Consider the following 26,867-nt stretch of genomic DNA (forward strand, 5'->3'; position numbering starts at 1 on the left):
CGTGCACCCCCAGCCTACTCGCCGGTGGGGTGGGGTGAGGAGCAGAAAGGCCTTGACTCTGTGTGAGCACTGCTCAGCACTAACTAAAACATCCCTGCTTTATCAACACTGTTTCCAGCACAAATCCAAAACACAGCCCCATACTAGCTACTATGAAGAAAATTAACTCTACCCCAGCCAAAACCAGCACAACGCCTCAAGGTGCTTCAACAGTAACACAGCAAAATCCTGTCTCGCCTCTGCCCCACCTTCACACGTCTTACCAAACCCTCTAGGGAGCTTTGTGGGTGAGTACTAGATGTTTCATGCACAAAATAAGAATCTGGAATCACCTTCAGGGCACTTTATTCAGAGGCAAAATAGTGTGGTGAGTGCAGACAGAATTTAAAAAAAGAAAAACCGCTGTACAGGATTAAGATCAACAGTTCACTCTCCTTATGGAAACCAGCCAGTCTCCAGTGGGCATGGAGATGTCCCTAAGTCCGGGGGACATCACTGTCCTTTCTTTTACAAAAAACTTCCCCTGTTCTTGCACTTTCCATGGTCTTCAGTGAAAAAATAATCTAAAATAAAATTACTGTACAGATGGAGAAACAGGCATTGTAATCTGAAAGAGACAAATAACTCCTATGAATATTACAGCTCCTCACAGGCACCAGAGGACACAATAAGGCACATATTTATATCGAAATACTAAAATTCATTACTATCATATTGAATCTTAATAGGCACCTGGGATGAGAAACTGATTTTGCAGGAGGAAAGCTCCTAAAATTGATCTGCATGATTAGATTGTGTCACAGCTGGTAACTGTTTATGATCATTTTTGCTAGGCTTATTTGGCCTTTTTTTTTTTTAATCTAATATAGCTTCTAGTCAGTAAATACTCCGATTTCCACATACACACTTGCAGCTGGTGTACTTGCAGAGGCCTGGCCTCGGCATGTCTATTAGCCTTTTCCTGGACCTGCTCCACGCCTCATCTCTCCAACAGATCTCAAATGTCATCTGCCACTGGCAGCACTCCCAGCTACCAGGAAGCAGAACCTCAAACCATCCCACACAGGGAATGCAGTCCACAGGGATGGCTCAGGCTCCGAGTCAGCCCTGCTCTGAGAGTACACCGATGTCCCCATACACAGAGCTGCTGCTCTGAAACACAGTCACAAACACCAAGGGGGAAAAAATCCAATTTACTTTTAACATTAAATGGAAAGGGAAATAGGGGTATAATGGTTTATTGCTTAAGCTTCACTTGTGCAGTACAAATTCTAACAAACGCTTTTGGGCTTTAGTAAGGGATTGAGGGAAAAAATAATCTTTGAAAAGACCTATGGGACTGAGTAGATTATTTAAATGTGTGTTTCTTCGCCAAGACTAAACCTCAAAGAAAAAAAAGATAACATGTCTTTGTTCCTCAGAGCCTTTTATGTTTTTATGGCCCTACTTAAAACTTACGACTGGAAGAGAAGTTAATAAATGGTATTTATATATAGGCGCCATTTGGCAAAATTGGTCCGTTAAACCCTTTTCCACTCAACCATAGTTATGGGGAAAAGCTTCAAGATGTCTGTGATGATTAGAGAAGAAAGTTTAGATTGGATTCTTACCTTATTTACTGACTCTTTGTTATTACTGTTGTCCCATTGTGAGCAGGGATAATAGGTGCAGGAAAATCCAGTTCAGGGGCATCAAAAAAGTATGCCTACATTATTACAGAAGAGAAAAAAAACTGTTTAGAGAGAAACAAACAGTTCTGCCTCATCCCAGCTCTTTCTTTCCACACCCACTGTTCACACAGTACAAACACAACATTGAAATGGCAAATTTGGATCTTTTCTGGCTTTATCAGATTAGAAACGGTCAATTAAGATGGTGCTCTAAACTGTACTTTTAAATACAACAGTTAGCAGCTAAGGCCTTTGAAAAAGACCTGTACTGGAAGAGATTGGATTGCAGATATTTATTTGACTATTTGCTGTTTTAACTGATGAAGCTCCAGGCAGTCTCCAGTGGCAGGAGCCCCACTGAAGTCAGCTGCACGTCTCCTGCTAACGCAAGAGTTGTGTTTTGCCTTTGCCTCCCCGCATGCTGAGCTGCCAGGAACCAAAGCTATCTACTCTGGAACCTGGCGGGGAACAGAACTGAAGCCTGGATGGTATCATTCTACCTACTGCAACAGAGACAAAAACTAATTTAAGTTCTCATCATTATGTATTTCGGTAGAGTCTTCTGCTTTCATAACGCTGATATTTTACTAAGTTCTAGCAGGTTTATGTTTTCATGCATAAAACTCATAAGCACACACTATATATTGAACATTTAATCATTTTAAAAGGACTAACTAAGCATAGTACTCATTGGAATAAGCTGCAACTGGATACAATAAAGATTAACACTTTGCTGATACTATGATGAATTCCAGATAAATTTAAGACTATTCTGTGAGTGATTTTGTGCTAAAGACATACTCATTATTGAGTTTGTTATTGGCACTGTCAAAGTCAGATTGGCATCAAATTTTGCTACGTTTAAAATAAACAGAACTTTTACTTTGGAGGTTTTTCAAAAGTACTATTTCTTTCTTTATTAAAAAAGATTTTCCAGCAACCAGCCAACCCTTCCCTGCACCGTAACATGTGGCCAGTCCCAGGATGTAACAGGTCAGAGAAGAGGAAAGGCAGTGTCATACCAAACAGCCAACAGCTAACAGGGCATGAAGCAGAACAATGGCCCCCACAGTTGCCAGCGCAATCCTCCGGTTGTCATCTCGGACAGCGGGCCAAAAGGTCATCACTAAAACAGACCCCGAAAGGCAGAGGGAGAACATCACCAGGACCCAGCGCACCACTTTTTGTGGAATGATCCATAAAATCTATAAAAGTGAGGAAAATGATTGTTAAAGAGACTGTGTGAAACGGGGATTCATTTTCAACGCATTGTTCTGTGACATATCATAACTTCCAGCCAATTTGTGCACAAATTAACTCACACGTCATCTGGTATGTCCCTGTTATTTGAGGAAAGAATAACAGCAAGAGCATGTCCCTCCCTCCAAGGCCTGCCCATCGCCAGAGCGGCCCAGGATGGTCCCTGCTAGGGGAACTTGTCCTCGGAGCCTGCCCATCAGCATTGCCAACCCATACGCTGATGTCTGTACCCGGGGACACACACATCCTGATTCCTGAAGCTGCCAGGCTCACCAGCAGCACCCTTGCTTGGATTTGCTGCCTCTGGGGAAATGACTTGTCCTGGGCTTTTCCAGGACCCACAAGACGTCTTTACACGAGACAAGCTTCAACAAAAAGCTTTATTCTAGCCAAGCAAAAGGAGCAAACGATTTGCCCAGTCCCTACGATTTTGACTAATATAAACAATATTATAAGAAATAGCAAATTTTCTAAACCAGGACCTTTTTGCAGGGCATGTAATAGAGGTGCACTCTTCGGGCCATACGTACCGCTGTGGGAATGTAAATGAAGAGGGAGTAGCCATATACACACACTATCTCCAGGAATGAGTAGGACACAATGTTCATAACTTTACTGTTCCTCCACATCAGGAATCCCCAGAGAGCAAGGGGAACAAGCCAGGCGTATGCATAAATCGTTGTTGCTGCTATGGACACTGGAAATACGATGGAAGTTTTTACATTTTACTGAGAACAGCAGCCAGAATCAAATGTGTAGAAGCATTTAGCCCAAAAACTAGAAAGCTACCTTGGAAGTTACTTTCAAAATATAAAATAGAAATTATTAATAAACTAAGAACTTTGCATCCACTTTACACCTGCTACTTTGCCAGTACTTCAAGTTAGTTCAAAAGTAAAGACTCCAGAAAGTATTCTCCTGCTATTTTCAATTTCTTCATTACACCACGTACAAAATGCTATCAGGCTCAGTGTGAAAGGAAGAGCAACATAGGAAAGAAGAACTTAGTTAAAAATAGAAATTCAGCTACTAACAGCTACTGAAAAATGAGAATAGAATGCAGACATGCTAAAAAAATTGAAAGGGACCACAGACATGAGTGTCAAATCTGAAACTATTGAAGTGACCGGATTCCCAAACGGCAGTGTTCTTTCAAGTACACTGTGGATTTTGGAAACAAACAGAAGCCATGTTCCTCTACAGGGACAGCAGCCTCCTTCATACTACAAAGACAGGTATAGACAACTGGCTCCTCACTCTGGAGTTCTCTGTGGCACGTATCAGTTGAGCATCTTTTGCTTATTTTCGAGTTTGCCAGAAGGTAACAACTTCCAGCCCTCGGTAGTTGATATGACTAATACTCTAATTCAGTCATTTCTGTCTGAGGCCTGCAGGTTCCTAGGAGGCCACAGATCAAGAAAGGCAGGTACACAAGCACCACAGTGGCCACTGCTGGGCTTTCACTCTCTGTACAAGGGGACATTCACTAAGGCTAGAAAAATAACTGCTCTAACTACTCCTGCCTGCACTACTAAAACCCTGTAACTACTTTATGCTCTGGAGGAGTAGGGTTCTGCCAGTTACAGCCTGCTTTAAGGACTTGTTTCACATGTCTAAAAATTTCAATAAAGCAATCAATCAAAAGACTCTGCTAAATCAAAGCTGTGACCTGTTTTTACATTACTTCACTAGTGCATTAAAAAAAAAAAACCACAACAAAAAACCCCACCAAACTCAGGGCTGTATCGACTACTTACAAACCTTTTCTGAACTCGGGCACATAGTGGTATGTTGGTTTGCCCAGATGAATAAAGAAATTCGAGAGATTGCCACTAACAGCAATGGTAAAGACGAGTGTGGCACATATCCAAAAGGGACCTTAAAAGGAAACAAACAAGTTCAATAAGAACTCCTCTGCCCTCTTGTTTTTTAAGGTTAGCAAGTAAAAGGGAATATAAACTCGAAACATTTAGCACAGAAGAGAACTTCTCACACCTCGTACCTACCATAAAGGTCAGGATTGCTGCGGATATACAGCCTTACAAAGTTCTTCCCTGGTACTGGGAAAACTGAACCTTTGATTCTGTCCAGGACCTATGAAAACATACAGATTTGTCTGACTGAAGATGCAAAACTGAAAAAACCTCAATGTCTGGATAATGCATAGTTCAGACAGTAGTTCTCCTCTGGAGCGGAGTATTAACCTGGTAAGTGTCCACGTCGAAGAACGTCTGGTAGTACTCAAATGTCCAGAAAGGGGCACTTTTCTTCTGTCCTGCAAGCAGCTGTATGGGGCGAAAGGCAACATGAAAAACATTACAAGCATGCAATTTATGTATTACTAGTTCACTTACACAACAGTTAAATGATTTCTGTACCCAGACAGAAAACAAACTTAACAGGGTGGCACTTACTGTTTGATTATTCAACAGTTTCCCTGTCCCCCTCTAATATTTGTTAGAAGCAGCTAATCTTGTCTCCACACAAGCAGAATAGTGGCCTAGAGTTCTAAAGAGCAGCTGGATACTACCTTCCACCACATCATTTGTAACACTTCATCGGCATCACAAGTTCCCTGACTGTCGTTGATGGCTGCATTAGCTGAGCCTTCAGACAAGCCCTGGCCGTTTCAAAGTTTCCAGCTTTCCTGCCAGAGGCACCAACCCCACAGCAGAACCGACAGAAACAAACACGGTGCTGCGTTTTCAGCTGCTGCTGTGCTCATCTCTTGGCATATTTGCTTAGCTTAAACTACCACCATTTCAGTTCAATTTCCTAGGCTGCAAATCACAACAGCCGAAGAACGAACGCACGTTTGCTTCTGCCAACTCTACTACCGAGAAAGTAACAGAGAAGCAGCAGAGTTTTAAGTCACCCAGCATGAATCCCTGGTGTCCTCTAGAAATATCTCAGTGTTGTCAGCAGCGCTTGTATACGTGCCGATGGAGGCACTGTAGGTGTAAGAGCATTACCTCTGTTTTATCGGAGTCATCGGTCCCCAGTAATTCATCATCCTCTTCTCTCCCTGGCTCTTGCAGATGTCCGTGCTGATTCTTCAGGATTTCAACTGGCTCATCGATGCTTATTGTGGTAGCGTCAGGATTTGCTGCAAGCAAATTAGCTGCATCGTCAAATTCTGCAAATAAGGACATTACAAGAGAGGCAATGATCAAGCTACCAAAATTTTTGGCTTTGTGGCTCAAAAAACTACATTAACACCCATACACAGCCCAGGAAAGGATACATCAGTAGTTTAGGCATGTCAAACATGATGTGTTTCTTAAAGCCCAAACTGACATGGATCAAGCTGAACATTTACTTAATTAAACAAAGCGTGAGGCCTTCTTTTCTGCTAATCTGCCTTCTGCGACAAGCTAGCACCCCTGAAGCCTGCCTTTCCTTCCTGCGATCAGCCCCGATCTGACAATCAGCAGGTCTCTGCAAAGGTAGGGGGAAGCTGCCTCTCTGAAGAGACTGTAGAAATGGGTAATTTTAATCCTCTCCAAAAATTAGTCTTTTCAGACCTGAATTTATTTATCAATAACTATGCTTAAACAAGTCTGAAACGACAGTCCATTCCAAATTACAGAGTGCTCTGCCCGTTTGCACAGCTTTAACTTCCCGTCACAAAGGATTTCGGTCACCACAAGTAACACTTTTTAGCTCACCGACGGCACAATCTTATCTCAGAAAACTGGAAATATTCCTGACGCTACTGGCAAAACTTCAAGGAAGCCTTTATTCAGAGGAACCCAAAGCAAAGCTCAGAAATGCTTCCAAGCCTCTAAGAGTCCGACTGCTCCATCAGCTGGGCCCCAGACCTCACGTTTACCTTGAAATTTGAGGTCATCCACAGTCGCCATTCATCCGCTTGGTTGAGGAACAGGTCCCCGAGGCCTTGACCCTCCTGAAAGACAGGACAGGCGGCAGGCTAGGACGGGCGGCAGCGCTGATCCCGTCCCCTTCCCGCTGGGCCAGTCCCAGCTGCCGCTCCCGCCCCCTGACGCTGCCCCAGGCCGTCTGTGCCACCCCACGTCCCCCACGGCACACCGGGCCGCCCCTGTCACCCGGCCCAGGACCCGGGGAGCCCCCGCACCTCCGGGCTCCGCAGCCCAACCGCTCCCGGCAGCGGCCGCTCCGCTCCCTTAAAGGGACAGCAGGCGCTGCGCGGCGGCAACCAATCAGCAGCGCCGCTGCCCTCTTCTCCTCCCCCGCCTCTCCGGCTCGACAGAAACATACCGGCGACACTCGGCACGCCAGCCAATCAGATGCCGCGCGGTGCTTTCGCTTCCGCCTCCGCCCGCCCCCTTAAAGAGCCCGCGGCGCCCGGGGGAGGCCCCGCGGCTGTGCCGCTCCGGCTTCCGGAGCGCTGCTGGGCGGCTCTTACAGGAACGGGGCACCGGCTGCTCTGTTTATGCATGTTGTATACATATACACACACACATATAGATTATACATACAGCTACATGTGTATATATTCTATTATAAACGTATATTACATATTTTGGTAATTTATATTTTAATGTATTTTATATATATGGGTGTATATATATTTTTGGGGCATCCTTCCATCCCCAAAGTGACACATACCGGTGTGCAGCGGAGCACCGGAGGAGGCAGGGCTGTGGGAACAGGACACTGCTTGCACAGCACATGCAGAATGCAAATGGCTGCATCGATCCCAGGCCCCGAGCATCAACATCGACGGTCCGGTACCAAAACGTGCGAGCGCCGAGCCCTGCACCTGCAGGGCCTAAAGGCCTAATTCCTGGCAGGATCAGGCCCTCGCGTACTGCTAACATAATTCTTACTTTTATCCGTGGGAAAACATCCTGATTCAGCTCCTCTCACTAGTAAAATACACGACGTATTTGTGAAAAAGCCCTATAGCTGTGCAGCGAGCACTAAAAATCTATCTGTTGCTGTAATTAATGCCTTTGGTGCAGATGGAGATAACGCGGCTGACAGGCTCCTCGCTCGCACAGACGCTGAAGGCCACGGAGAGGTGACGATGTGCAAGGCCAGGCAGAAATTTGGCCAAACACGTGAATGTTTTTCCTTCCCATCGCCCTCTACCTTTGCCCCTGCCGCCACGCTGCATTCCCGTCAGAAGCGGTCAGACCTCCTCCACCACGATGGTCGGAGTCAGGGTATTCCTGCAAAAAATCCTGATTCTTCTGCACGTTACTACGTGCGTGGTCATTGGCAAAACACTGATGATACTGTTCCCCAACGCCATGAAAAGATACATCCTAAAACAGGGCGAAAAGAGCAGAATGAATGAGAATCCAAAGTTCAGCTACGAAAACTGGGGTCCGACTTTTTTTAGCTTCAAGTATTTGCTCTTTGTGCTGAAGGTGAAGTGGAAGAGGCTGGAGGATGAAGCCTATGAGGGACATCCTGCTCCCAACACACCGGTAGTGACCTTCAACGGGGAAGTTCGTCACCTCCTTGATTTCATGCAAGGTCAGTAAATCAGCCACTTAGATGGGTTTGGTTTGCTAAGACGATGAATGAGGGGAAGAGGCTGCTGAGGGAGTAGGGACAGGCAGCTGGCATCAGCGTGCACGACATGGCAGACCGGACTATCGATGTTCACTTGATGGAAAAGATGCAGCACGTTCACTCCAGCTGTCCGCTGCTCGATTTTCAGAAATAACCTGTGTTTATCGCCCTGGCTGCAATACCCCTTCACGCCAGTAAGCTTTCGAACCTCTTGCAAAAGCTGACTCTGCCTCGAAATAGCTCTTCACTGAAAGCCAAGATACTAATTTGTTTTAGGGAGAGAAGACCCAGGATCGGAACTGTGCGCAGTGATTCATGAGTGCTGGCTGTCATTCGCTGTACGTACGGAAAGTCCCACACCAGCTCCCTCAGCCAGCCTAAAGCCTAGAAAGCACACGGTGCTTTTTTCCAGATTGAAAGTGGCTCAAAATAAAGCAGAAGAAAAAGAAGTTGCTTTGTACTTTGTCCACTGCCTCCCACTGAGATCTCTGTAGAAGGTGGAATTAATCATTAAGCCGCAGTCTCTATCCCCATGGGAGGGATTACCTCCTCCTCCGACTCTGCTTTTTTAATTTTACATATATATATGTATATATGTAGAAAATAGGATGCAAATCTGGAAAATACACAGTATTTACAGGAAGGTACCCCCTTTATCACATTCTTTAGGGTATGAATCTATGCTAGCAGCAGTTTTTGAAGTTAAGCCCAGCCAGAAGGAAGATCTTGAACAAATTTCAGATAATGTAGCATAACCATGGACTAAAATAGGTTCTTAAAAATCCTGCAAGTTCTCTTAAATCAAGGCCTTGCAAACAGATGCTAACACGTGTGCGCACCTACAGTGTTAATTTGTAAGCAACTGCATACTTTTGCCTGCGACTTGTGTAACATTAGTTTAATAAATAATAACATATAACAGCGTTCTGTTTGGACAGGAAATTACAGAAATACATTGAAAGCGTGAAAGCCTGCGATGCACGACTGAAAAGTCTGCAGCTTCCACTCAGCTCAGCTAGAGCTGACACCTCTGAAAAAAATCAAGACACATCCAATAAATTCATGAAACGGCATGAAGACATCCCTGAACCAGTGTCCTTTGAAGAAGCTTGCAGATGATCACGTTTAGTATTTTTGAAGTTCCTTCGTACTAAGGGTGTCGGGGAGGCTGTTTAGACCAGTTCACTATCCCAAAATGTTGGTAACCTGAGAACTGGCTCTTGTGACAAGGCCGCGAGAGAAGCCGTGGGACTGCACGGTGCCTCCTGCCTTCACTGGGCTTTACAAAGGAAAGGGTCCCTCTCGGTTAAGCTTGTTGCTGGATCCGGCACAGGTCAGAGCCAGGCTAGGGAAAGGAAAGCATGTTTATGCCCGTTTTGCATAGATGCAGATGTTCTGCTGCCGATTTTAATGTCCTCACAAGAAAGTTATGGGGCAAGTGACTTACCTACTGTTGCCCAGGAAACTCTGTGGCAGAGGCTCAATTCAGCGCATTAATTTAATGCTGTCCTTCCTCCCACCACTGATTTAACCACAAACTGTCCTGTTTTTTTTTCCCAGATAACCGACCTTTAATCCTGAATTTTGGAAGTTGCACCTGACCTTCATTTATGTTGAAATTTGATGAGTTCAACAAGCTCATCAAAGATTTCAGCTCAATAGCAGATTTCCTTATCATTTACATCGAAGAAGCTCACGCAGTAGGTACAGTACAAACATCACAGTAATGCCTACCAAAACATCGGACACGTTATCATTCCCTTTAGGAAGAAAAGTATGTTAGCAAAGGAGGGAACTGCAAATGGGAAGAGAAATCTTCCTCAGATCAAAACTGGCAACACCAAATCTAGGCACCAGTTCATGTCCCTAATTCTCCAAAGATTTTACTCACACATCTGACTTTACACCCAGTACTCCTGCTGAAGACGCTCATCTCTGTGAAAGTGAAGCACATAGTTGTATCTTTACAAAACTGCCTCTCAGTGTTCGTACAGCTCCTTTTGGAAGGAAAAAAAAAGCATTTTGTAGAACAAAGGTTAAGCATACAATGCCAGCATGTTACATGTTTAAAAAAAAAAAATTCATTGTTAACATGTCTCAAGAACACAATGCAGACTCTAATTTGAAAAATTTAGCAAACAAACTGTACACACTCTTTTATCTGCACTGGACTCTAATGCATTGGCACTGATTTTTATTCCAGGGTTAAGGTGGTTTTCTAAAACATAACATTTACAGTTTTCAAGTTTTCTAACAATACATCCTTTCAGTAGTTGAGAAACAGATTAATAACCAAGCCAGTCATCAAAAACTTTCTCTACTTTCTACCTTTCTAGGAAAGGCTGTGTGCAAAGGTGTGTTTGCGTGTTTCTGAAAATGAAAGTGTGCCCTGGCTCAAATGTTTCACTTCTCACAGATCTGAAATTTTGTTTCATGGGCTTAGAGTCAAGCAGAACCAATACTGTTGTTGTGACTGTGCTAAATGGGTGGGTATCAGCTGATAGCACTGCTTTCTGTTTTAAAATCCCCTCCTCTGTGCCAGTAATTTTGGCAAACCTTATCCAGATGGCATGTATCTCCCACACCTGGCATCGTTCTAGGGTTTATTTACATGGGAAAATTTCTGCTAAAATACATCAAATATTTCTGAGTCCAGGGCAACGGGAAAATACCGTTTGCCCAAATTAAAGGGGAAAAAAAAAATCTTGGGACCATTTATTTGAAAAGCTGTAGTGCTCTCGTACTCTGAGGGGTGACTTTCATTTCATGGCAAGTTTTAGTGTTAGGAGTAAATTGCAGTATTCTTTGAACACAGTTTTGGGATATGACACATGGTACATCCTCACCCTTAACACCTATTCAAAATGTTCCTTGCTAAATCCCTTTCTCATTTGTTTTAGATGGATGGGCTTTTAAAAACAATATTGTTATTAAAAATCACAGAAGCCTTGAAGATCGAAAAATTGCAGCACAATTTCTTCAGAAAAATAATCCTTTATGTCCGGTGGTTTTAGACACCATGGAAAACCCGAGCAGTTCAAAATACGCTGCACTGCCGGAACGACTGTATCTACTTCAAGGAGGGAAGGTCATCTACAAGGTAAAAAATATCAACAATAGTGAGCACGAGGTATTGAAATTTTTAAATTTCAAAACAATTTGAGAATGCTTTACATTTAACAGTCAGTATTTCATGCTGTTTGAGAGCTAAAAACTTCACAATTCACTGTAACTGTGGAGAGAAAAGGACTTGCAGCTAAACCAGTCTGGGCCTTTATAATGTACATATTTGATGTACACCTCAGTCTTGCTCAAATATTTATCTTTTGGCCCATTAGAAAACCTAGGTACATCTATGCTGTGAGATCCAGGAACACTTTCCAGCTCCAGGATCAGACGTTGGCCCTGCCCCAGTTACACAGCAGGGTGTAACCTGTGCATACACCATCTCCCGCGCAATGGCTGCCATGCAGAGGAAGCCCAAGCACGCCTGCCCACGGTTCTGGTGGAGCTGCTGTGCTTCAAAGGACTTCTGCTTTGTGTATTTGAGCATCACTGTATAATTTTATTGCCTTTGCAGGGAGGAGTGGGGCCTTGGAATTATCACCCCCAGGAAATACGCGCCATCCTAGAAAAACTGAAAGAGAAAAAGAGGACTTCAGAGTAAAGACTATCTGGATAAAAAAGCTCAATGAATAAGTTTTCATAGACATAAAAATAACAATACAGACAACAAGAAAAAGAATAACGGATGTGTATATATAGATACCTGTAATATGGTTCATTATGTGTTTGTCCAGAGGTTTTCAAGCCTCATCGCTACAACCCCAACTACCGCACTGTAGTATCTTACTACACTTATACCACACACAGTAATGAAGAGTAGTTGGGTCCATTGAGCTGTCAGGACTGGATACCAATGTTTATAAGGAGTACCGTGCAGGATAAACTTCAGGGGTGGTGACTTTTGCAAAAGTCGACTGGCATGCAAAACAACCGATTTCACATTATTAAGATTCTCTTTCTCTTGTATACATACAATTTGCCTAAATGGTCACTTTCGCTGACTTCAGAAGGCTTCTGAGTAAGACAATTTCTATCAACATTTGTTTCTATTAATATTTGTTATGACAGTCATAGCATAAAGCACAGATTGCTGTGACCTGATTGTAGAAAATACTTATAGAAACAAGGGATTGATCTGCAATTATTAAAAAACTATCAGAGCACTTCATATGGCTTCAGATTATTTCCCTCCCTGCCCTCTCCCCGGTTATTTCTAAGCATTAGTAGACGTTCATATTCATCCTATTAATCTTGAACAGTTTGAGTTGATGAGAGAGTTACCAATTTAAGAACTTTTGAAGCACTTGTTTGACAGTAGGAAGCAATACCTCCCATTTAAGTATTTCACACTTTTTTTTCCTATTTAACTTAGAGTGCAAAGGAAACATTTTACAGGAAGTAGAGTTTTAATTCATGTAATAAGAAAGCCTGGTATGAACATACTATTTTAAACGGACTCAGTTATGTTCAAATGTTCTAGGGTAACAGTCTAGGTTATAAAACTAGAAAGTTGTTACTACAATTAACAGGAGTACTGCATTACATACATTAAACCAATGGGGAATACATACCACATCCATACCTTCAAAACACACTTTAATACAAGGTTTTAACAATAAATATTCTCTGCACTACAAATATCAAAATATAAATTCTTTGTAAGAAAAACTGAGGTACAAATTTAAGCTGGACTTAACGTGTTTTCTGCTGTGCCCTCTGCCATTACTCGGTGCACTGATACAAAATGATCAAAGGCAGATTTGATGATAAAACGCAAGTAAGTGGCTTGGAAATCAGGAAGCTGTAGAAGGAAAAAAAAAGGTTATTGCATTCTCTGTAGTAACACAACTATCAAACAACATTTGCAGAAGTTTGTCAGACAGAAGGATCTAAGTATTTCTGTGTCTGTTTTCGAATTACACATAAATCAAGCTCTTTGAATACATCTAGCCAGCTTCAGAGCTTCTTTAGATGACAGCAATTCAAAAAAGTCCCATTCCTCCCGAACAGTGCAGCCTTAAAGGCAACAACTGAGGGAGGAAAGATTGTCACACTTCTAGAAAGAGCTCTTTCACAGTGTTAGGAGCAGTAGGCAGGTGCAATTTCATACCTTAATCTACAAAGGAGCAGTAGGGAAGTGCAATTTCATACCATGATCTACAAATTCCTGTATCTAACATCAATTTAACAATAACTGTGAATAAAGACATGTTTTGGTTTTTCATGGTTTCTCCCCAGTTAGTCTAGCCATCCCATGTCATGAACCACTACTGATGTACACTGTAAATACTCACTGGAAATTCTTCTATTTGAAGCTGTCCTTCAGTGTGTTGCAAGTCTAGAAAATACATTTTAAAGCAAATAATGAATAATAACGTGCAATGCTGTGAAAAGTTTTCACTGAACTTCAGAGTTCAAGAGAGTTTAAGGACCATGAACGTACACTGCATATAGAAATTGTTCTTTTTTTGCAAGGTGATTTAAGAGAACAAATACTTTTTGCAATATCCCAGTGTATATATATCCCACTCGTTACACTGTTTTATAAAATGTCACCCAAGAGGCATTAAAAAAAAAAACAAAACCAACCAAACAATGCAGGAAATGGCACTCTATTATACTATGTAAGTCTTTTTTTAATTTTTGGAACATAAAAGCGAGTGCATAAGTGTGCTTTTAGGCCTTATTCAGCATTTTACATGTCCAAACTGCTACACAGACCATCAGTGTTCATAAACTTAATTTAAATGTCTATTACATGAACATCTAATAAAATAATCATCGAGCTACACTTGACTACTCAACAAATACACATGGGGTTAAAGTGACTCGCTGAAAAAATTATGGTGTATCAATAACTATAAAAAGGATGCGTTTATCAGTATGGCTAAACAGAACCTAACTAAAATCTAAACTCAATTTTATAAACATGATTTTACAGACTATATATACTTAGTCAAAGGCATAAAATTAAGATTTAACTTTCGAATAAAGAGTATTGCTTCCCGGTGTATTTACCATTATCCATCTAAAAATGCATTTTTCAAATTGGGAAAATGGTGCTATATAGCACCAGGCTACACGACTGGAAACCTGGCTATTTTTCCAAAATGTCCATGTGTTCACTTGATGTTCAAAGAAACCACCGGAGAACCCAAAGAATTTGATATTATGTATGCAAAAAGTGATAGTTCCCTCCGGAAGAGCATCACTGAAATTATTCAGCCAGCTAAGGTGAAAATGCAATTAAGTTACTGTGAGAACTACTCCACGGTATAACATCATAAGCAATTTTTGCAGGAAAACAGGGAACCCTGTGAAACACGCAATTAAAATACAAACCAAGACTAACTAAAATTAACAAAAGTAGTCTAGGTCACGAGGCTTTACCAAAGGCTGACAACGTGACCGATATTGTTCTTAGATACCTGCCAGGGTACACATCTTAGTGTTATCCTCCCATCCTCCCCTAGGAAAAAAACATTTTCAAGCTTCATTAGCAAGTTTTATTTTTGATGAATTATCACAGTAGTAAGTATAAAAGTCAATCAGAATCCTTCCTAGTTTGCCTAACACAAGCTTTGTTACTCTAAAACCTAGAAATAGTAAGTGAATCAGTAAATACAAAGATCAGCATCATTCCCACAAAATCCCCCCTGCTTCAGATTCAGAATCTTACCTTTTTCAATGCACTGTTCAAAACCTACTGGGTCTTCAGCTATGCTTCTTTCAATCCTTAAGGTCCGCACTAAAATATATATACATTTAAAGTATCAGTACAAATTCTGATTCTTTATTGATAATTATATTTATTGCATCACTGTTCATCTACAAAGCACTTTAGAAGCATTAACTAATCCATTCTTCCCCAACCTTACGGGGTAGGAATATAATAAAACCACCATCCTTATGTTCCAGGTTGGACAATAACAAGTCTTCGTGTCTTTTGCGTGTAGCCTCTGCTAATGGTCAAGCTCCTGTCTCCATGCTCTGACCTTGTAACGGTCCTTTCTGTTTTAGAACTCACATTTTCCTTCACATTATTTAAAAAAGACTAAGAAAGTTCTGTCCTACGAAATTATAAAAATCAATATTCAAAATAAATCATTAAAAGAGTAAGTATTGTAGTCCTGTCCATTAGATTAGAACAGCCACCGCTGTGCAACAGACAGTTAATTACAGGCCTGATACGTGATGTTGTAAGAACAAAAGAAGTGCAGGTGGGGTAGATTTTCTATCTTTTTCTATTTATGAAAAACTTTGGATGTGGAGGACAATTGCTTTGTTAAGCTAAACGAAGCTTTATGAATTAAATTAAGCTTTATGAATCTGTTAGAAGTGACTGCTTACAGAATGTGACACTACCGTGAGAATTTACATTTAGGCACATAAACACATTTTAACATAGTATGCATTACGTACTGCAATGCAAGAAGTCTTACCCAAGTAACACTGGATCGTGACTTTGCTGATTTTTACACATTTAGGAAAACCGATAATGAATTCCTGGGGGAACATGCCTGTCGTCGTCCAAAACGTTTCTGAACTTCTGTGGAGAAAAAAGGATAAAACCCCCACCTGTAGTTTTCCATCTACAACCATCTTGAAATAAATTTATCACCAAAAAAAAAAAAAAAAGGAAAACCGGAAAAAGCTGCAACATCATTTTTATTTGGGGTATTTTAAACAAACCCCTGTACGACAAAGGGGAAGCTCTCTGGAAGTATTAATACTTCGACGTTCGGGCTCTGTACCCGAGCAGTACCACAAAAGGGCTCACAAACGGTGGGGGTCCCGCGAAAAAGAGTTGAATTACGTGACAACATGCACGGGAAGGCAAAGGACAGAGCCCGGCGCTGACGGGCTGCGGTAACGGCAGCGCGGGGAGGGCTCTCCGCGGGGACCGGCCGCCCCGGAGGAGCCGCTTCCCGCCGGGGCCCGCGCGCCCCTCACGGCCCCTCACGGCCCCTCAGCGTCCCCCGCCCTCCTCACCCGTCCGCCATGTTCTCGGCGGGGTGCTGCTCGTCGCTGGAGGTAGCCAGGACGAGGGCAGCCCCCGCCGAGCTCAGGCACCAGTCGGCGGCCCTCATCCCCGCGCGGCGGCCGGCAGCTGAGCGGCGGGGAGGGGAAGGCCGGGCCTGCCGCTCCCAGGCAACGGCGGCGGCCCCGCGCAACCCGCAAAGCCGTCCCTGCGCGCCGCCCGCCCGCGCCCGCCGTTCCGCCTGCGGGAGCTGCGCGGTGCTCGGCGGGGTCCTGCGGGACCCGCCGCCTCAGGCTAAGCGCCTCACACGCGCGGGGCAGCGAGAGCCCCTCACGGCCCCGGCGCCCCCTTCCCCGGCTCCCCGCCGCTGCCGTAGCCCCCCGGGAGCCTCACGCCCCCAGCCCCGCGGTGGGGTGGCGGTGCGGCTGCCGCCGGCGGGGGGCGGGAGGTTGGGCAGCGGGGGGCCCGCCCCGCAGCAGGGCGGGGGAGGCCGGCCGGGCCCCCCGCGCACCCCAGCACTCCCCACCCCCGCTCCCGGCATGCCCCGCGTCGCCCCGGCCCCAGCCCGGTCCCGGTCCCCGCCCCCGGCGCGGCTCCGCCCGCCGCCCGCCGGCGCTGCGGGATGGGCGGCGGGAGCGCCGAGCCGCGGCCCGGCTGACGGCGCGTTGGGGCGGCCCCTCCCGGGGCAGGTAGGTGGGGACCGGGCCGGCGGCCCCGGCGGGGAGCGGGGCGCTCGCCTCCCTGCGCCACGCTTGCCGGGCGGGGCGGACCGGGGGCCGGGCGGGGCGGGGACCCTTCCCCTTGCGCCCCTCGGGGCAGCGTCCGGTCACGGCGCGCTCACCCCCGGGCACGGCCCGATCCCTTCACAGACCCCCCGGGCCGGGCCGGGCCGGGCCGGACCCCCCTCCCGCCCCCTCAGAGCTGGACCCCACCCCCCCTCGGCCCCCCCGTCCTCCCGGGCAGCGCCCGATCCCTTCAGCACCCTCTTCCCGCCTCGGGCAGGGCCCGATCCCCTCCCACCCCGCAGGACCCGAGCCCCCAGCCCCTCAGGGTGGGAGCTGACAGGACCCCCTCCCTCCCCTGCCCCCCCGCCGTGGCAGGGTCTGCGCCCTCCTGCCCCCCGCCAGGACCGCTGCTCACGAACCAGCCCCCCCGGCACCGGCCGGGCTAGGCTGGGGAAGGGGCATCAGGGGCCTGCCCACCCTCCTGGGGAGGGCGATTCTCCAGCAGGCTCCATTGCCCTGCTGCAGTCGGCCATTTGCCCTCCTCCCCCCCCCCCCCCCCCCCCGCAGCAGAGCCGGGCCAAGCTGGATCCAGCCCCAGGCCACTGACGAGCACCAGGCACAGAGTGGCGGGGCCCTGTCAGAGCAAAGGCTTTTCACCTCTCTGCCAGCCCCGCGTTCAGTTCCCCCTTGACTGGTGTTTGCGGTTTGATGGCAGACAGCACACACCCCTGTTCCACGCACCCTGCCCTTACTTGCACCGCAGGGTTACGTGACCGTGATCGGGGTGTTGAAGAGAGCTGCCAGGGTTTGGGGTCTTTCCTGAGTAGTGTTTTCCTCTGTGGCTATTCTTTACATGTCTACGGTTTGTTTTTGCAGAACTGGACGAGGGGAATGTCTTACTGTCTCCACTCAGAAAGCCATTTGGATACTGGGCCAATATATGTGCGTGAAAATGGGAAGCTGCACGTGGTAAATCAGGGTGCAGGCGGCATACAGAATGTGACTCCCAAAACAAGACCTTTTAGGCTGTTTTCCAGAGGATTTTCAGTGGAGCTTTGTATGAACAGGGAGGACGATAGGGCAAGGAGGCAGAGGACTGATCATTTCATCTTCACGTACACTAAGGAGGGGAACCTCCGGTACTCGGCCAAGTCTCTCTTCAGCCTAGTGCTGGGTTACATTTCTGACAATGTTGATCACATTGACTCGTTGATTGGTTTCCCAGAGCAGATTGCTGAAAAGCTATTTTCAGCCGCAGAAGCAAGACAAAAGTTCACGGAACCAGTAACGGGACTGAGAGCTCTACAGAAGTTTACTGAAGCATATGGCAGTTTGGTGCTATGTTCATTATGCTTGCGGAACAGGTAAGTGTGTTCAGTAACAGATATCGTCGTCTGCTAGTGCGTTTTGCTAGCAGACAAAGTTTTCCTTAAATTATTTTCGCTCAAAAATAATTTAGAAAAAAAAATCTCTTGGGCCTTATGACACCACCTAATTTTAATGAAATTACCTGAGCCTTGTCTCACTCGGCTGCTTGCTTCCTTTTGTCCCATTCCCATTCCCATTTTGTCCCAAGCTACAAGTGATAGGACAAAAGGAAGTGGCCTCAAGTTGTGCCAGGGGAGGTTTAGACTGGGTATTAGGAAAAAATTCTTCACTGTCAAGCATTGGAACAGGCTGCCCGGGGAAGTGGTTGAGTCATCATCCCTGGAAGTATTTAAAAGATGGGTAGATGTGGCGCTTAGGGACATGGTTTAGTGGTGGACTTGGCAGTGTTAGGTTAACAGTTGGACTCGATGATCTTAGTCTTTTCCAACCTAAACAATTCTGTGATTTTATGATTCTATGATTCGTTTCCTACAAGTGCAGCTGCTGGTTTCATTCTAGGATACAAAGCATAATACAGGTAACAGACTGCATCCGTGTTAACTAACAGGGGATTTTTTGTGAAGGATTAAACCTGCAACTATTTTTTAACAATAATAATCAGCACTTCCATAGCAATCTGTGTGTTTAATGCCTTCTCAGGTGTTTCATGGGATGTTTTTCTAATTGCTGTTTATAAGCATTTCAACATACTTCGCTGACTGTACAGATAAAATACACCCTTGCGAACTTTCTGGGTTTATTTACTGTAAGCTTGCTATCCTGTTTCATTTTGGGGGCTCAGAAGAAGATAAGGTAGGCAAGTTACAGGCTTTGAAGTCAAGCAGATTTTACCTTAGTTCATTGTGGTTCCCATCCCCATATTGAACGTGCTTTAACGAGGTTCTGATGAGAGTCCAGCACCAGTTTTTCCATCTTCTTGATGTCCACATTGTCTTTCACTAAAAGAGAGTCTTACCAAGCTTAAAACTGGATTATGTTTTTAAAGCCTTGCTCCTACTGAAGTCTTTCCCAGTAATATAACCAGTCTATCTTCCATCTGTACACTTGAAAAAGGGATGGTTTATCCAGTTTAAAATCAAAGTACAGGCATATTCATCTGAAGTGCCAAGGGTGTTATGAGCACAGTAGGAATGTTTGAGCAGAGGTCAATTATCCTTTGTTTTATCCTTTAAACCTACTCCTTTTTTATCTCTAGTACAGACACTTTTTATGGGATTAATTCAGAAATGGAGTTACCTCTGGCATCTTTTGCCATTACAGAAAGCTGAGTTAAGTACTGAGTCTTTGAAATCCAGGAAGTAAGATATTAAGGCATTTTCTGATGAATCTTATTTCTAGAAGAGCCCACTCTTCTCTTCACACACCCCCCTGAGCTAGTAGTATCTCTCAAGAGCTGGCTTGTGCTCTGACTATATGTACTGCCTACCGCATAGCTGAATTACATGGCAAAGAGATTCGGTGGCGTAGTTTGATAGGTATACTTGCAGTGGGAGGATATTAAGGTCTCCTTATTTGCATAGCCAAAGAGGTGTTCCTTGAGGGATCAAATTAGTAAGCAGCCCTCATTTCAGCAGTGAAGATGCTGACGTCAGGGTTTATCTTGCCATGAGGAGTATAAGGTAAATTCAGGAGAGATTAGTGAATTTGGGGCTTGTCTTGCCATGGGGACAATAAGAAGTAAATGCAGGGGAGATTGGTGAGGTAGTGACTGCTACGTGCTTATTACTGCATATTTGTGCATGCCATTCTTCAGTGGTTTGTTCTGATCTCTAAACCTCCTACTGAATAGTTCCAGCACAGATGTTTGCATGGCTGCAGAGTGAATCAGATGAGGGAACCAACACAGCTAAAAAAATAACCCACTGAGTTACTACTGCCTGGGGTGTAGTCAAAGCTCTAGTTGGAGTCCTGCAGGTGTCCTGTAGGACTTTTATCTCTAGTGAAGTATTTTATTTACGTATATAAAAAGTAAAGATTTGACAAGCTATCCTGATACATTTGAAGTAGATTTTAAACCTGGATGAACGCGGGTTTGTCTACACACTTCCTAGATACTGAGGAAGAGCGGTTTGTGAGGTTGATTTATGGTAAACTGGAATATATATTTTGCATTATTCTGAAATAACACAATAATAATCTGTAAAGAAGTCCCTAATTGCAATGTTTGCAAATTGAAGTCTTAATTGTTAGTCCAATATTTTGAATCAAAGCAAACCCATGACATTTGTTCAAGGAGAAGACTGGGAACTCAGATGTGTTGTGTGAAGACTGCATGTAAAAAGGTAGTAAGGACAGCTGGCTAATTTCTGTCAATTTTCACATTGGTACTTACAAGAAACGACTGCATTAGGTTTGTGACGCTTGAGGATATAGTACCCTTCTTATGTGCCTGAACGCTGATAGCTTTTTTTTTTTTTCCTCCTCTTTGCAGATACCTGGTTGTCTCTGAAAAGCTAGAAGAAATTAAGTCTTTCCGGGAGCTGACATGTTTGGATCTCTCCTGTTGTAAACTTGGAGATGAACATGAACTGCTGGAACACCTCACCAAAGAGGCTCTGTCTAGGTACCGATTTCTTGACACATAGCTAAAAATGACACTTTCTTTTCCTACCACTAGGCAGTTCAAAGAATCAGGCTGTGACTTTAAAGGAAACTTTCACATGTGTAAGTTTGAAGATTTTGGTTGTTTATAAAACCTGTTCATGAGGTAAGCAAAATACAGAATTTATTGTATACAAAGCACGTGACCCAAAGCACATACTGAATCGTAAAAGGTCCTACAAATGTGCAAGATCATTTACTGTCTCATGTTTTTAAATAAACTTTTTATAATTTCCATTGGCCAGGTAAAAACTACGTCTTAAGCATTTGGAACAGTTTTACACTTTTATTTCCTTTTTTAAGAGGGAACTTTATCAGCCAAATTTTTAATCAAACCAGCATTCCAGATGAAGATTTCTGCAAGCATTTCAGAGAAATAAATTTTGTAATTTTGTTCGATACTAAAGATTGAAAAGTATAAAGTTTTGGAAGTCAATAGGCAGGATGACTGCTCATTAGCTATTATGTTACTGTAAGATTTTGGTGCATTTTGCATCAAGGTTTTGTATTGTGCTCTGGAGAATGTTTTTGTTTTATGTTTTTCCCTGAGTTCTGTTCATCTATGTTATAATAGTTCATTGCTTACTTAAAATCATTGCCGTATCTCTTAGCAAATCTGTCCTCTCCCATTTTGCCAAGCATTTTTCTCTTTTTAGTTTTGAGTGGATTTGAGATTGGCAGCCTTGGTTTAAATAACTTCAGTGTATAAAGAACCTTATTGTCTCTGTTAGCAAATGCTTGTGCTATAGGATGGATTTGTCACTGGAGCTCTGAGAATAGCTGGTCAAGTATGCGCTTCTGTTGAGCTAGCAGAGGCAATATAAAGATATGTTAGTCCTACTAACCCAGGCTTCTTTCTAGCTACATTTTACTACTGTTAACAAAATAGACTGAAGGGTTGGCACAGGAAGACCCTGGCCTTCCGACACAGAGTTTTAGGACATTTTGCAAAACTATCAAAATAGTGATTATAAACTATGTGTTTGTATCTCTCTTCCCAGCGTAAAACGGCTTCTCCTGAAAGACAACTCTTTATCAGATGCAGGCCTTCGCAGAATGACAGCACCAGTAAGAGTATTGAAAAAGGGACTTGAGAATCTTTTGGTATTAGACTTGTCTTGTAAGTACTTCATGATTTAATGTTAGAAACAACCTGTATCCTTTCTGATAAAGAATTTATCCTCCTTGATGTTGAAGGAATACAATTAATTTGATGATTCCCATGAGCCAAGTACTCAACCCCAAATTTCACCAACAACTTTCCAGAAGGCACGTGTCATACTCATAGTCTCAGCCACTTGCTACTTACATAAATATTTTTAACAGATGGAGAATTGGTATTGTAAATACTTGTAGTTTGATCATTAGAGGGGAAAAGGCAGTTTTGACTCACTTTCAAAACATGAAGCATACTACAAAAAAAAAAAAAAACCCAAACCTAAAACTCCCTTGTTTCAATATTAGCTTCTGGAACAAATAGTTTCTTGGTATTCTGATCATCTTTCTCCTCATGTTGCAACTTGGTTAACTTTACTTGACCTTACAGGTAACCCTAAAATCACAGATGTGGGAATTGGATACCTTCTGTCTTTCAAGAAATTGAATTGTTTGGACATTTCTGGGACAGGTCTCAAGGTAAAAGAGCATCTGTTTAAGTTTACTGGACAAGTGTAATCAAATGTTCTACCCCTCTGACTACTTTATTTCGCTTTTCACTAGGATGTTAATGCCGTCATTAAGCGGATCCAAATGCAGATGGGCCTCGTTCACTCAAAAGTGCCTTTGAAAGAATTTGATCATAGTAACTGCAAAACAGAGGGATGGGCAGAGCAGGTATGGGGTTTTAGGTCTGTAGGCATGGAGTTGTTTCCAGTGATATTTCTGTAAATTTTACAAGAAAAAATTTAACTCCTTCAAATGTTATTTCAGACAGTTTTGCAGTGGGAGCAGGCAGTTATGGAGGCCATCAAGCCACAAGAAGACTTGAGATCCAGAACAGCAGCTCTGCACTTCTGTACGTAACTGAATAGAGACCACATAGTTTATTTGTTTTCTTTTCTACAAGGAATATTTTCATACTTTTTTTTTTAGTACAAATAACATCTCAGGTGTGCAATTTCAGCCATTTGTGTAACTGCCTTACAACGTGTTTGAGTATTTTCATTTATTAGACTGCTGGATAACTCTTAAAGAACACCATGGCAGCATGCTTAGGGCAACATATAATAACTGAGTTTTCTCCTTAAAATTCTGAGTCCAAAATATAAATGTTATTTTTCCCTATGCACATTTCAGCAAAGCAGTCAGTATTCCAGGTTGCCTTGGCCAAAACAATGTGCAACGCAAGTATGCATTTTACAGCATAATTCTGTTTTTCCCAAAATCTAAACTTGATTTTTTTTTTCCTGTAGATGGCAAGACACACAGAATAGAGGAAGTAGTCAAATGCAAGTTGGTGGAGGCAGAATCAAAAGCATCTGGTAACTTGCAGTTTTATAAGGAAAAAGTTCAAAATTGCCATTTACCTTTGAAAAAGGAGGTTGCAGGCAGCCACGAATTAAAGAACAATAAAAAAAGAGCTTTGGCTGAACAAGAGAAAGAAAGGACTTCCAAACAGAAGCATCTGTGCCTCACTGTGGAGGACTGGGATTTGTTAAATACCTACTGAGTCAGAAAGAAGTGGGTCTTTTGTTTGTTGTTTTCTTGCTGATGACAGAATTTAGACATATTGAGAGGGAGTAACAAAGGAGACCAATGTTGTTAAATCTGGTTGCTGTGATATGCTTGTGAGTTAACCTGTGCTTGGGGAGGAATAGAGTCAAGGTGAAGGTTGATGATACTACTGTATATTTTCAATACATAATAATTTTTTCAAATAAAGTTTTTGTTGTCATCCTTAACTAATTCTTCTGACATAGATATCATTCACAAAAATAGCTGGTCCTCCTATCCTTCCTCCTCTCTTGCCTCCTCAGGGGCAGAAGACTAATCGCTGCAGCTCGGCTGAAATGAAGCTGCACCATGCTTGTCAAGTGCCCTCGGACTTTAATAGTGCTGGTAGAACATAAACCTCAGCCTGTAAACACCAGGCTGTGCAAATGGAGCTCTGACAAAGGGAGGAAGGGAAGAGGATAAATGCAGGCCCAGGGGAGGGAGGCAGAGAGACAGTAACCCCTCGGTAACAGTTATTGCAGAAATCCAGAGTAGAACAGAAGTCTCCTATCTCTCTTATTTTAGCACAGGAAATGAAAGCTGAAACTGGGTTACTGTAGAGATTAGACTCTTCAGTTGTAATTTAGTCTCCCTTATAAGCAAATTCCCTGCGTTTGAGAGCATTCTGTGGTTTAAAACCCATTCTCAGTGTCCATGCATGCCTGCAATATACTAACTGTACTTTCCCATCTAAAACCATTCAGGGAAGTTTGTAATTCAAATATGAATTGTACATTTTTGCTGTAAAAACCCTAGATACTCGGAGTCCTTCTGTGCTGGTCTGTCTGAAGCCAGTAGAGCTGTAATGCTGCAGGTGTGTTTATCATTGAATTCCTGCCCTGAGTGTTTCTATCAAAATTGGCTGAGGTGCCCAGTGCCCATGAGTTGGGCCCTGCAACCATCCCTGTGCTCTTAGGCCTACAAGGCCAAGAATTTACTACAGGTTTCCTCTTCTAGTGCTTATTTGGAGGCTATCTTCCTTTTACACTGTTGTTTGCCATAACTCAGCCACAAGAAAAGCAACACATCCTTGGAAACCATGAAGAGGCCAATAAAAGGAACTTCACCTCAAAAATGCATAAAGAGCTAAACTCCGGTTCCTTTATGGCTGAATTTTCCTCAAAAAGGACTACACACAAACAAAACAAGCATGCTTGCATTCAAGCCCCACATTTTTTCCCAGAAACTGGAGGCTATTAATAGCTTCCACTGACGACTACATCAGCCCTCTGCTGAGACAAATAACGGCACAAATAGTGACTTAGCAAAACAGTGTCTCAACAGGGAGGAAGATGACTGTGGTGCTCAAGCATAATCCTCCTCTTGCAGCTGGCTTCTGGTCCAACAGCCACCACCGATTTTTTTTGCTAGCCCTTCCACCACTGTGGAGATCTGCTAATCTGACCATGGAGAGATGCATGTCTCGGAGAATTGTATACTCCATTTCACATCGATAAAGCAGCTGGGAGCTAATGCCTTGAGCTGGAAAATAGGCACATCATGATTTAACACGAACGGTCTGCCCAGGTCACAGGCTTGTTGGTAAAATAATACAGTACATCCTTCCTTTTCAAAAGAGGTGTTTTAGAGCATTGTGTTTCTTACGTTCTCCATCCCTGGTACAATTACTCCTTTTCTTCGGTTTCTTGCTGACCAGCAGACCTCCTCTTTTAAACGCACCATTATGTCAGTTTTATCCTAGGAAGACTTAGGCACACTTACCACTATGTCCTCAACCCACTAATCTCTGTTCATTGCTGTCTGTAAGGCGCACAGCCTCTGCTGAGCAGGGACAAAGCAGTAAGTAAGAAAATTACAGAAGACTGCTCACCCTGAAATAGATAGGCTCAGCCAAGTGCTTGCTTAAACTGCCCGCTGCATCCCTGGCTGTTTCCAGGCTGGCTTCTGGGTCTTGCTGCCTGTGGACTGCTGCTGCCCGTGTCTCTCTCGGATAGTCTCTTCACAGGTGTAAATCCAGAGCAGGATGAGGGCCCGGTTCCTCTCTCCTAACCTGGGGCCATTAATCACAGCTCTGGCCTCCCAGGAGTGCTCACTGGGAAGTGATACAGGGACATCAGCCAGAGAGCAACCCTGGAGCTCTACCCTACAGGTACTGGGTGGGTCAGCTCCTCTGACACCGGTAAACATTTACTGGCTATCTTAGATGCAGAGACCACATTCCTGACCCCATTCCTTTGTGGTTCAGCTCAATTACAAAGCTGAGAGATGGCAGAAAGGGAGAGGAAGAGTGCATTTGGTTTCCTCTTTGCAGCCAGGGATATCGTCCATGCCCCCTAAGCCTGCCTCTGTTTCCTCACCCTCCTGCTAAAGGAGAGAGAAGGTGGTACGAGAATCTATCCTGCCTTAGGCTAGGCATTTGCCTTCTTTCTCATGTCTCACAATAAAGTAAGAATTCCCAGATCCCAACACTGTCCCCATCCAAGCCAAGGCAAGTCACCACTTGCCCTCAGCTGCGGGGGAGAAGCAGCCTTCCACACAGCAAGCACAAACGCCCGACTCCCCACACTCACACGTTGCACGCCCCGACCCTTTCCTCTTCACCCTCAGGAGCGTCTTAAAACGTGGCAGAGGTGAGCTGTGGCAACGATCGACAAATACTGGACTGGGAGAATACAGCAGTTGCCATATGGGTCAGCCTAACTAGCATCCTCTTCCCAACCACAGCAAACGTCGGAGGCTCTAGAAAGTCATGGCTGTCCCCATATCTTTGATATGGTTGGACTTGATGATCTTACAGATCTTTTCCAACCTTAGTGATTCTGTGATACAGAGCAATTTTTTATTTTTTTTTACCAATCGTATCAGCTGGGCCCTAAGCTGAGCGTGAGGGTTTCCGTATTTTTTTTTTAACAGCTGATTAGTTCAATCCTTACCAACTACAGTTGTTCTGTTATCTATATACAGTTCCAATCACGAGGAACGAGATTCTTCTTCCCC

At 43.9% G+C, this 26,867-nt stretch overlaps 4 protein-coding genes across 7 annotated transcripts; 2 read left to right on the forward strand and 2 right to left on the reverse strand.

The window, feature by feature from the left end:
- Nucleotides 1-328: 328 nt before the first annotated feature.
- On the reverse strand, nt 329-7,047 carry YIPF1 (Yip1 domain family member 1). 3 transcript variants are annotated; one of them, XM_059822020.1, is made up of 10 exons: nt 7,027-7,047; nt 6,763-6,837; nt 5,903-6,066; nt 5,135-5,215; nt 4,937-5,024; nt 4,692-4,808; nt 3,461-3,627; nt 2,693-2,875; nt 1,611-1,705; nt 329-607 (listed from the first exon to the last, which is right to left on the reverse strand). In XM_059822020.1, the coding sequence occupies exons 2-9, from the start codon at nt 6,791-6,793 to the stop codon at nt 1,616-1,618; spliced, it is 921 nt and encodes a 306-aa protein (XP_059678003.1). In that variant the 5' UTR covers nt 6,794-6,837; nt 7,027-7,047; the 3' UTR covers nt 329-607; nt 1,611-1,615. The 3 variants fall into 3 exon arrangements, with proteins under 3 accessions (XP_059678003.1, XP_059678004.1, XP_009809045.1); XM_059822021.1 differs by lacking the exon at nt 7,027-7,047 and having other exon boundaries at nt 5,903-6,036; nt 6,763-6,876; XM_009810743.2 differs by lacking the exon at nt 7,027-7,047 and having other exon boundaries at nt 6,763-6,876.
- Nucleotides 7,048-8,065: 1,018 nt separating this feature from the next.
- On the forward strand, nt 8,066-12,656 carry DIO1 (iodothyronine deiodinase 1). The gene is made up of 4 exons (XM_009814546.2): nt 8,066-8,396; nt 9,996-10,139; nt 11,336-11,535; nt 12,016-12,656. The coding sequence occupies exons 1-4, from the start codon at nt 8,066-8,068 to the stop codon at nt 12,100-12,102; spliced, it is 762 nt and encodes a 253-aa protein (XP_009812848.2). The 3' UTR covers nt 12,103-12,656.
- On the reverse strand, nt 11,490-16,591 carry IFT25 (intraflagellar transport 25). Of its 2 annotated transcripts, XM_059821718.1 has the most exons (6): nt 16,494-16,591; nt 15,944-16,050; nt 15,181-15,249; nt 13,796-13,839; nt 13,199-13,302; nt 11,490-11,528 (listed from the first exon to the last, which is right to left on the reverse strand). In XM_059821718.1, the coding sequence occupies exons 1-6, from the start codon at nt 16,589-16,591 to the stop codon at nt 11,525-11,527; spliced, it is 426 nt and encodes a 141-aa protein (XP_059677701.1). In that variant the 3' UTR covers nt 11,490-11,524. The 2 variants fall into 2 exon arrangements, with proteins under 2 accessions (XP_059677701.1, XP_059677699.1); XM_059821716.1 differs by lacking the exon at nt 11,490-11,528 and having other exon boundaries at nt 13,081-13,302.
- Nucleotides 16,592-17,124: 533 nt separating this feature from the next.
- Nucleotides 17,125-24,072, forward strand: LRRC42 (leucine rich repeat containing 42). The gene is made up of 8 exons (XM_059822022.1): nt 17,125-17,171; nt 18,084-18,571; nt 21,028-21,159; nt 22,199-22,317; nt 22,744-22,832; nt 22,917-23,030; nt 23,127-23,211; nt 23,609-24,072. The coding sequence occupies exons 2-8, from the start codon at nt 18,099-18,101 to the stop codon at nt 23,863-23,865; spliced, it is 1,269 nt and encodes a 422-aa protein (XP_059678005.1). The 5' UTR covers nt 17,125-17,171; nt 18,084-18,098; the 3' UTR covers nt 23,866-24,072.
- Nucleotides 24,073-26,867: the final 2,795 nt, after the last annotated feature.

Source organism: Gavia stellata, chromosome 10 (genome assembly GCF_030936135.1).
Source record: "Gavia stellata isolate bGavSte3 chromosome 10, bGavSte3.hap2, whole genome shotgun sequence".
Lineage (NCBI taxonomy): Eukaryota > Metazoa > Chordata > Aves > Gaviiformes > Gaviidae > Gavia > Gavia stellata.

Excerpts from the sequence above, each read along its gene's own strand:
- YIPF1 (XM_059822020.1), bottom strand. The coding sequence starts at position 6,793 with ATGGCGACTGTGGATGACCTCAAATTTCAAG. Across the intron at positions 4,809-4,936 it reads CAGCAATCCTGACCTTTATG|GTCCCTTTTGGATATGTGCC; the intron begins GTAGGTACGAGG and ends TTTCCTTTTAAG. Across the intron at positions 2,876-3,460 it reads TCATTTACATTCCCACAGCG|ATTTTATGGATCATTCCACA; the intron begins GTACGTATGGCC and ends TCACTTTTATAG.
- IFT25 (XM_059821716.1), bottom strand. The coding sequence starts at position 16,591 with ATGAGGGCCGCCGACTGGTGCCTGAGCTCGGCGGGGGCTGCCCTCGTC. Across the intron at positions 15,250-15,943 it reads CACGATCCAGTGTTACTTGG|TGCGGACCTTAAGGATTGAA; the intron begins GTAAGACTTCTT and ends TATATATTTTAG. Across the intron at positions 13,303-13,795 it reads TTCAAATAGAAGAATTTCCA|CTTCCTGATTTCCAAGCCAC; the intron begins GTGAGTATTTAC and ends TTCCTTCTACAG.
- LRRC42 (XM_059822022.1), top strand. The coding sequence starts at position 18,099 with ATGTCTTACTGTCTCCACTCAGAAAGCCATTTGGATACTGGGCCAATA. Across the intron at positions 18,572-21,027 it reads TCATTATGCTTGCGGAACAG|ATACCTGGTTGTCTCTGAAA; the intron begins GTAAGTGTGTTC and ends TCCTCTTTGCAG. Across the intron at positions 23,212-23,608 it reads AACAGCAGCTCTGCACTTCT|ATGGCAAGACACACAGAATA; the intron begins GTACGTAACTGA and ends TTTTTCCTGTAG.